Source organism: Mastomys coucha, unplaced genomic scaffold (assembly GCF_008632895.1).
Source record: "Mastomys coucha isolate ucsf_1 unplaced genomic scaffold, UCSF_Mcou_1 pScaffold13, whole genome shotgun sequence".
NCBI lineage: Eukaryota > Metazoa > Chordata > Mammalia > Rodentia > Muridae > Mastomys > Mastomys coucha.
The window spans coordinates 33525837-33536525 of NW_022196895.1; the positions used below are offsets into that span (position 1 = coordinate 33525837).

Here is a 10689-nt window from a genome sequence, read left to right on the forward strand (position 1 = left end):
AAAAAAAAGCCAGGACCAGATGGGTTTAATGCAGAATTCTATCAAATCTTCAAAGAAGACCTAATACCAATACTCTTCAAGCTATTCCACAAAATAGAAACAGAGGGAACACTATCTAATTCATTTTGTGAAGCCACAGTTACACTGCATATTCTCCCATGGAAATGGAAGGGTTTCTGTCTAATCAGGAACTTATTATAATTTCCTTTCATAGAGGACTTCATAAGAGTTTTTTTTTTCTACTTCTATCATGTTTAATGCTCCAAATAGATTTTTTAAAACTGGTTGAGTGAATATTACTCTTAGTTTCAGAAGATATCATGTTTATTTTGAGACTTTTAGCTATTATAAGTTATTTTGATGACTTAAAAATGTCAATATTGAGTTTCATATTTTAAAATAAATTTTATTATTTCAATAAAAATTTAAAAAGAGAGAAAGAAAAAGCTCCACATTGAAAACCTTCTGAACTCCATTTAAAAAAAGGAAAAGGAAAAGAAAGCAACCATGCCTTTGAAAGGAGAATTAGTATCTTGAAAGACACACTAATATGTGGAATTGAATTGTAAGATGACTGGAATCATGAGAAGATATGAATAAGTGTTATTGATAAAGAAAATGAAAAACCAAGGCAAGCATTAATGTCAAGAAAATAAGTGTAGGAGCATAATTATTACACAACAATTTCCTAACACATTGCAAGTGAAAAGAGCCATAAAAGCCTTCAAATGTAACCCAGCTTACAAAGGACTCAGTTGATGTCTGAGACTAAGATACATTTTAAAAATCAGTAGAAGAGGTGTGACTAAAAACCAGAGAAGGTGAGAAAAAGGCAGGCTCATTGTATTTTATACCTTTTTGTGTTCCTGAGGGCAGGGTTCCTTAAGATTAAGGTTACATTTTATTTGGTGGGGGACATGGATTTTAAAACTGTCAATAACCTAGAGTTCTTACAAGTCTCATAACAAGTAGAAGGTAGATAGGATATGAGACATTGCTGACAATATTAGGAAAACATAAATAATGCTAACAAATGTGAAAACTAGAAAATAGCTTTTATTAAATAAAAGGTTCTAAAGGAATTTTGAACAGACTTATAGCCCAGGAAATAATGGACAGGATAAAGACCTACAACTAATGAATGCACTGGGCTTGGGAAATTTAAACGGCTAATTGTAACTAAGCATGTAGAAGGAAACAATAAATCTTCATCTGTTCTGTCCTGTAAAAGAAGATGGAAAGCTTCCTTGCCATCTTATGAGGTCAGGATGACAACTGACTACACAAACCACTTAAGTTAAACAATATAAACATAAAGGGACACTTAAAAGCAGGTTGATTCATTAACTCTACGTGTGCATCAAAATTAATTCATCATGGATAAATATAATTTATATTAAGGACTCAAGAATTTAAAAGCTAAATAACATATGTAAAATTTAATCAAATGTTAAAAAAACATTTTTTGTGAAGGAATGAAAGCATCCTCGATGAAAAAATCATAAAGATGCATTATAAAAGCAACTCCACAGATACAAGTCTGACCTAGGTTCTACTGGCAATACTAGAGCGCTTGCTGGGTATTGGAGATCTTGGCCATTAATAGCAATACAATACTTAGGGCAGTTTAAGTGTAAAAATTATGGAGCATAAAGTATTATAGAAGAGTGAAGACTTTGAAAGTGGAAGAATCGTCCAATTCACAAGAGATTGAAGAAAAAAAAACCCTAGTTCTGTATTATTGCTAATTAGCTTAGAAATAACACAATATTTGACTTCTTGGTGGAGGCTTAATTCTATATTTTAGAATTTACTCTCAACTTTTGAAACAAGAGGTTTTTCTTAGATTTTGGTAGGGAGTGCGAGTTAAATGTAAACCCTGGTGAGGAGTACTTTTAATCCAAAATAATTTTTCGTTCTATTCTTGAGAAAGAGAATAGCACTCACAAAACGCAAGGTGGCGCTGCAGGCTAAAAAGAGGAAAGGGACAGACCGGGAACGGGGAGGGATGCACAAAGGACTAGACTTCCGATAAAGCCATAGGAAATGATATAGCTAACGGTAGCAAGCCCTGGGAGAAGGCACCTCTGTCTTTTCACAGGAATTGCTAGTATCCAGGTCATTCCTAAGGATTCTAGCTGCAGGCATTCCAGGGAGCTGCCTGAAGCTAACTGGAAGGAATTTGGGGTTTTATTTTGAAAGTCTTGGAAAGAATGGAGACCAAATTGGAGCAAGCCGTGCAGAAAAGGCAAGTACTGTTTCTTTGTGTATTTCTGGGAGCGTCTTGGGCTAGCGCCGAACAGCTTCAGTATTCTGTGGCAGAGGAAACCGAGAGAGGCACTTTTCTAGCCAATCTAGCAAAGGATTTGGGGTTGGGGCTGGGGGAACTGTCAGCCCGGGAAGCTAGAATTGTTTCAGATCAGAACACACGGTTTTTACTGTTCAGTCCGCTGACTGGAGAATTAATTCTAAATGAGAAGCTGGACCGAGAGGAACTGTGCGGCCCCACAGAATCCTGTGTGCTGCCCTTCCAGTTGCTGTTGGAAAAACCATTTCAGATATATCGTGCTGCATTAAATGTCAAAGACATAAATGATAATTCTCCAGTATTTCTAGACAAAGAAATACCCTTGAAAATATCAGAAAGTACCACTCCAGGGGCGACGTTTCTCTTGGAGAGGGCACAGGATTCCGATGTGGGAACGAACAGCCTGAGTAACTACACCATCAGCCCCAATGATTATTTCCACATTCACGTTCATGACGGAGGGGAAGGGACTATATTTCCTGAGCTGGTACTGGATAAAATGCTGGACCGGGAAGAAATACCAGAATTCACTTTAACTCTCACAGCCTTAGATGGTGGCTCTCCACCCAGATCTGGGACAGCCTTGGTGCAAATTTTGGTGTTGGACATAAATGACAACTCCCCTCAATTCGTGCAGTCACTTTACAAAGTTCAGTCACCTGAAAACACCCCTGTTGGCTCCTTGGTTGTCGCTGTGTCTGCCAGGGACTTAGACACAGGAAGTTACGGACAAATAGCCTACACATTTTTTTATGCCACTGAAAGAATTCTCCAAACGTTTCAAATCAATTCTACATCTGGCGAACTTTATCTTAAACGCGAACTCAACTATGAAGCAATTCAAACTTACTCGATAACTATTCAGGCCAGAGATGGTGGTGGGCTTTCGGGGAAGTGTACTGTGGTTGTAGAGGTAATGGACGTGAATGATAACCCACCTGAGTTTCTCTTGTCCTCACTTAATAGCCCAATTCCCGAAAATTCACCAGAGACAGTTGTTGCTGTTTTTAGAATTAGAGACAGAGATTCAGGGAACAATGGGAAAACCATGTGCTCCATTGCAAATGATCTCCCTTTCGTCCTGAAGCCATCTGTGGAAAATTTCTATACTCTAGTGACAGAGAAGCCTTTAGATAGAGAATCAAACACTGAATACAACATCACAATATCGGTCACCGACCTGGGCACACCCAGGCTCACAACCCAGCACATTATAACAGTGCATGTCTCTGACATCAACGACAATGCCCCCGCCTTCGCCCAAACCTCCTACACCATGTTCGTCCGCGAGAACAACAGTCCCGCCCTGCACATAGGCACCATCAGTGCCACAGACTCAGACTCAGGCTCCAATGCCCACATCACCTACTCGCTGCTGCCACCCCAGGACCACCAGCTGGTCCTCAACTCGCTCATCTCCATCAACGCTGACAATGGACAGCTGTTCGCGCTCAGGGCACTGGACTACGAGGCCCTGCAGACCTTCGAGTTCCACGTGGGCGCCACAGATGGAGGCTCACCAGCGCTCAGCAGCCAGGTTCTGGTGCGCGTGGTGGTGCTGGATGACAATGACAATGAGCCCTTCGTGCTCTACCCAATGCAGAACGCCTCTGCTCCCTGCACAGAGCTGCTGCCCAGGGCAGCAGAGCCGGGATACCTGGTCACCAAGGTGGTGGCAGTGGACCGCGATTCTGGCCAGAATGCCTGGCTGTCATTTCAGTTGCTTAAGGCCACGGAGCCCGGGTTGTTTAGCGTGTGGGCACACAATGGCGAGGTGCGCACCACCAGGCTGCTGAGCGAACGTGATGCGCTCAAGCACAAGCTGCTGCTGCTGGTCAAGGACAATGGAGAGCCTCCGCGCTCTGCCAGTGTCACATTGCACGTGTTGCTGGTCGATGGCTTCTCTCAGCCCTTCCTGACTCTGCCAGAGGTGGCGCACGACCCGGCACAAGAAGATGATGAGCTAACACTGTACCTGGTCATTGCCTTGGCGTCTGTGTCTTCTCTCTTCCTGGTGTCTGTGCTGCTGTTCGTTGGAGTGAGACTCTGCAGGAGGGCCAGGGCGGCCTCTCCAGGCGTCTGCTTTGTGCCTGAGGAACACTTTCCTGGCCACCTGGTGGATGTCAGCGGTGCAGGGACCCTGTCCCAGAACTACCAGTATGAGGTGTGTCTGGCTGGAGGATCAGGGATAACCAGTGAATTTAAGTTCCTAAGTCCAATTGCCCCTAACTTCCTAACTGAAAGCACAGGGAGAGAAATAGAATAAAAATGAAACCCTTCTGCACATGGATGAAGCTCTAGTGTAAACGATGCCCTTGTTGTGGAAAGAAGAATGGTTTCATGTTAACATCATGAAGTTAATTTAGGACAGAAAAGAATACCTTTATTTATTCCCAGGAACCTTTATTTTATGAAATGCATGCTGTGTGCTATCTCAAATTTAATTTGACTTCTCTTTGTTTATTTTTGTTTTATTTTTGGTTTTTTTTTTTTTTGTATTTGTTGAATTGCAATCTATTAAACAACAAATCTTGGTGGAGATGGTTTGAACCGTTTTCCCTTGTCTAAATTTTTCACTTATAATTATGTTCTGTGTCTATTGGAATTACATATAAATGTAGGCATACCCTACATTTTGAGAGATTATATTATGTATATTTTTAAAGTTTCTTTAATAATTACTGTGCCTCAGACATAATTTCATCACTTTTGGGACATAGTCTCTCTGTGACCATGTCCAGGATAGTCTCGAACTTTTGATTTTCCTCCCCCAGACTTGCAAAGTGCTGTCCCTACAGGCCTCAGCCTATTTTCTTCTTTATTTCAGAAGAAGCCAATGAGTGGACGTATCTCAATAATGAGCAAGTAGAAGTTTGTAGAGATTTGGTAAGATCCATGATTACTAACTGGCAGAGCAGAGCATCTCCTAATTGTTTCTGTTTTGTTTTTCTTGTTTAAAGTGTGGGAGATTCCTTGTTCTGCCCATCTCCAGGCAGGTGACTTGGCAACAACATTATGCTGGTTTCTACTACTAGATGTTATGTGTCATACTCACATTCCTCGTCAGTCTCTCCTGTATTCAGAAATAGCAATGCTCCTCTTAGCCTATAGTCTCATTTCCTTATAAGATGATAACCCCCGACCCCTTGGTCCCCAACTACTATTCAAGCTCTCACTTAACTAAATCTTAAGGTCTAAAAAAGTTGAGTGATGGGCATGGCAAAACACACCTTTAATCCCAGTGCTTGGTAGGCAGATACAGGGGAAGTCTCTGTGATTTTAGAAGCAGCCTGGTCTATGAAAGAGTTCCATGATACCCAAGGCTACATAGAGAGACCTTGTCCCAGGAACCAAGAGGAGATGAGGGGAAGAAGGAGGGGAGAAGGAGGAAGTTCTCTACATCAAATTTCCATATATTGTTGGGTTACTCGCCCTCCAGAAACTCCTGTTTCTTGTTTGTAAAAGGGAGGGTTCACAACAGTACTAGGACCTACGCACTATTATCTCATCTGTGCATAAGGAATCTAAGGCAAAAAGGATAAATAATTTGCCCAAGAATCACAGCTACTCTTTCTGTGGTTCATCACATTAAAAATATATAATTCCCCAAATCTTCAGTTACTAGAAACATACATATATACATGTGTATATATTTCTTGCATACATTTTCCTTCCAGGTTGTTCTTTAAATGTGTATCTTTTGCCCCAAACTCAATAAGCATTGTTGGAAAACTCTCCAGCATTGACATTTATCTTGTGTGACCTTCAGGCAGATGTCTGCTCAAGAAGGCCCAGCAATAAGGGAGGTGGTGTGACTTTTATCTTGCCCACTGCCAGATAAAGGTAGCTTTGGGTTTTTAACAACCATTTTCATCACACAAAATGTTAAGATGCTGTGAGAACACAAGGCGGCGCTGCAGGATAAGAAAGTAAAACCTAGAAGGCAGTTGTGGTTCCATTAATAGGGGGAAAGGGAGAAAAAAAAAAAAAAACTGCAGAAGCCCGGAAGGGAGCCCAGAGAAGCCCGGACTGGATGCTTCAGAAAGGAGGTCTCAGCCCTCAGAAAAGGATTGAAAGAATTCTCAGGTATCTAGTGAGATAACTACAGTACCAGATACCAGAGGAGTTTATACTTCTGCTGAAACATCCTTCAGGACGCTGTACCACCAAGAACAATGGAGGCCAGCAGGAAGCTCATTTGCAGTCAAAGGCAAGTCCTTTTTTCCTTTCTCCTATTAGGCTTCTCTCTAACGACTGCAGGGGAACTGAGGCGCTATTCTGTGGTGGAGGAAAAGGAGGGTAGATCCTTTGTAACCAATTTAGTAAAAGACCTAGGTCTTGGGCAGCTGGAACTCTCCAGGAGGGGAGCTAAGGTCATTTCTAAAGGTAACAAACTACATTTTCAGCTGGATCAGGAGACAGGGGATTTGTTGTTAAATGAGAAAGTGGACAGGGAAGAACTGTGTGGGCACACAGAGCCATGCTTGCTAAGCTTCCAAGTGTTGCTAGACAATCCCTTGGATATTTTTCAAGCTGAGTTAGAAGTCACAGACATAAATGACCACTCTCCAGAATTCCTGGACAAAGAAATCATGCTAAAGATATCAGAAAGCAGTCTTCCTGGAGCTACATTTCCTCTGAAGAATGCTCAGGACATGGATGTAGGCCAAAATGGTATTGACAACTATCTGGTCAGTTCCAATTCCTATTTTCATGTGCTCACACAGAAACGCAGTGATGGCAAGAAATATCCTGAACTGGTACTAGACAGAGCACTGGATAGAGAGGAGGAAGCCGAGATCAGGTTAACCCTCACAGCGCAGGATGGTGGCTCTCCACCTAGGTCTGGAGCCACTGAAGTCCACATTGAAGTCCTGGACATCAATGATAATGCCCCTCAATTTGAGCAGCTTTTTTACAGAGTGCAAATCCCTGAGGATAGTCCGATAGGCTTTCTGATCGTCACTGTCTCTGCGACAGACAAGGACATTGGAGTCAACGGAGAGATCTCCTATTCACTTTTCCAGGTTTCAGATGATATTAGCAAAACATTTTCAATCCACCCCTTGACAGGGGAAGTGCGATTGAAAGAACACCTTGATTTTGAAAAGACTCAGTCCTATGAATTCAATATTGAAGCAAGAGACGCTGGGACCTTTTCTGGAAAATGCACGATTCTGATCCAAGTCATGGACGTGAATGACCATGCTCCAGAGATTATCCTGTCTGCATTTACCAACTCCATCCTTGAGAATTTACCAGAAACTATGGTTGCAGTTTTTAGCGTTTCTGATCTAGATTCAGGAGAAAATGGGAAAATAAGTTGTTCCATTCAGGACGATCTACCCTTCTTCCTAAAGCCTTCTGGGGAAAACTTTTATACGCTATTATCACAAAAACCACTGGACAGAGAGACTACAGCAGAATACAACATCACCATTACTGTCGCAGACATGGGGAGTCCCATCCTGAAAACACAAGTCAACTTAACAGTGCAGGTCTCTGACATCAACGACAACGCCCCCATCTTCACCCAAACCTCCTATACCATGTTCGTCCGCGAGAACAATAGCCCTGCCCTGCACATAGGCACCATCAGTGCCACAGACTCAGACTCAGGCTCCAATGCCCACATCACCTACTCGCTGCTGCTGCCACACGACCACCAGCTGGCCCTCAACTCTCTCATCTCCATCAATGCTGACAATGGGCAGCTGTTTGCACTCAGGGCTTTGGACTATGAGGCACTGCAGGCCTTCGAGTTCCATGTTGGCGCCACAGACCAAGGCTCACCCGCGCTCAGCAGCCAAGCTCTGGTGCACGTGGTGGTGCTGGACGACAATGACAATAAGCCCTTCGTGCTCTACCCAATGCAGAACGCCTCTGCTCCCTACACTGAGCTGTTGCCCAGGGCAGCAGAGCCCGGATACTTGGTCACCAAGGTGGTGGCTGTGGACCGCGATTCTGGTCAGAATGCCTGGCTGTCATTCCAGCTGCTCAAGGCTACGGAGCCAGGGCTGTTCACCGTGTGGGCTCACAATGGCGAGGTACGCACCACTAGACTGCTGAGCGAACGTGATGCACCCAAGCACAGGCTATTGCTTCTGGTCAAGGACAATGGAGAGCCTCCACGCTCTGCCAGTGTCACATTACAGGTGCTGGTGGTGGATGGCTTCTCTCAGCCCTACCTGCCTTTGCCAGAGGTGGCGCGCGATTCTGAGCATGAGGACAGTGAGCTCACATTGTACCTGGTCATAGCCTTGGCTACTGTATCTTCTCTCTTCCTGGTGTCTGTGCTGCTGTTTGTGGGGTTGAGGCTGTGCAGGAGGGGCAGGGAGGTCTCTCTGGGTGGCTGCTCTGTGCCCGAGGGACACTTTCCTGGCCACCTGGTAGATGTCAGTGGCGCGGGGACCCTGTCTCAGAGCTACCAATATGAGGTGTGTCTTACCGGAGACTCTGGGACTGGTGAGTTCAAATATCTGAAACCAATTTTAGCTAATTTTCAAGACCATTCTCTTAGACCAGAAATGGGAGAAAATCCCAACTCTAGGAATGACTGGGGTTTTGGTATTCAGTTAAAATAACTGCTTTTCATTATGTGTAATGGTTTTTGTCAGAAACTCAAACTACTTTTTGTGCTGTGCCCATCTTGAACATTTAAATCATGCTATTCTCTTCGTGGTTGTAGAAAAGTATCTCAGCCTTTTTCAGACTGGAAAATTAAATGTTCTAATCTTGTTTTTCTAATTTGTCACTAGTTACATAAATCTTTGTTCTGGGATGGCTTGGAAGTGTACAAGAGAAAAAAATGGGAAATCAATTCAGCCCAATCAGATGGAATTCAGTATGTGTTCTCTCACTCTTGTTAACCACTGAACACACACCACATAGATTTGTTCAAACACAATGAGGTCTAATCATATGGGAGAAAGAGGGGTGTGCTGAGGGGTCTGCCTTTTGCTTTGTTTGGCCTCTACTGGACTGTCTTTGTTGATGCTTTCTCTTAAAAACCTTACATAGCTGCATGGCTCCTCATTAGCCTGATCTTAGTTTTCATATCACTATTTTAAACTGCTTTCTATTCTGTTTGTTTCCTTGCTTGCTTGCTTGCTTGCTTGCTTGCTTGCTTGCTTTTTGGTTGGTGTTGAGGTTTCAGAAAGCTGTCCCTTATTTATCTGTTAAGTTGAAAGCATGATGGTAACACTGAGTTTTCACATCTTTTAAATATTTGCCAGTCAGAGAAACTGCATCAGCCAATGTTTACTTTTTCCTTCTTTGTTGTCATTCCACATTTCTCTCTTGCCAGTCCTTTGCTTAGTTAAAAGAATACATTTTCATTGTCTTTTTTGGCAAATAGAGCAGGGCATGTGGCTAGCTTAGAGTGCGATGTAAAATGTGGTACCTTCCACAGCTCTTCAGTTGAGGATAAACTCCGGGGACCTATGCATGCCAAGTAAGGACTGTATCTCTGATCTATCACTGTAAACATCCACGAACACTTGCAAAGGGAGATGTCTCACCTGGAAAGGGATTTCACCTTTGTTTATGCTATGTTCTCCCTGGGACGTTCCTGGTATGATGCGTGCACAAATACCCATGCTGGTTCTGTGATGGGAGTGATGGAATGATCGTAACTGAGATGGTCCCTGGCAACTCAGGAGTTCTCATATTGTTCCCTGGGTTGCCAATTTCTAAGCCTTTTTTAAAAATTAGAAATAAAGGAAGTCCTATGTCATTATTTTAGCTTTTATGCTATGGTCAGTTCTTATGCTATGGATTCTATTTGTGTGTTGGGTATGTGTGCCTGTTGGTGCATGTGTGCTTGCAGATGCCCTTGCGCTTCTGTATGTTGAGGTCAGAAGTTGGTGTCTACCTTCATTGCTCAATTATCTAGACTAGTCGGAGAGTTCTGTGGAAACATTGACTAACTGTTCATGATTCTGGGCAACAAAAGGAAAAGTCTGAGATACAATCCTAGTTACCTGATTCTATTGACCCAATTCTTAGTAATATGCTATACTGACAGGCATATACAGTAGCATTATTTTCCTGTGAAATCTGTTTGTCCCGTTCCATGAATAAAATGACCATGTGTAAATGTAATCTTTAGCTCATAGTTTATATTTATTTCTATAGCAGTGACCACACTTCTTAGAAAATAACCCGAAATGCTCACAAAATCAATGACCTAAGTAAAATTGGATACACTACAACCACTCTTTGTGTTGATTTCCTCATGAAATCGGCCTGATGACATTCTTATGTGTACTCAATGAGTCACTGCTTTATTGTGGAAGAGAGTTGTCCTATGTGGGCAGAAGAATTACTCTATGGTTGTGTTTATTGAACTTTGCATCTGTCTCTTCAGTCATCTTCTATAA

The 10689-nt window shown here is 42.8% G+C and overlaps 1 protein-coding gene across 1 annotated transcript; it reads left to right on the plus strand.

The window, feature by feature from the left end:
- The first annotated feature begins 447 nt into the window (after positions 1-447).
- LOC116087820 (protocadherin beta-13-like) lies at positions 448-10513 on the plus strand. The gene is made up of 2 exons (XM_031366373.1): positions 448-4565; positions 6463-10513. Exons 1-2 carry the CDS (start codon positions 2214-2216, stop codon positions 8890-8892), a joined length of 4782 nt encoding a protein of 1593 aa, XP_031222233.1. The 5' UTR covers positions 448-2213; the 3' UTR covers positions 8893-10513.
- The last annotated feature ends 176 nt before the right edge of the window (positions 10514-10689 follow it).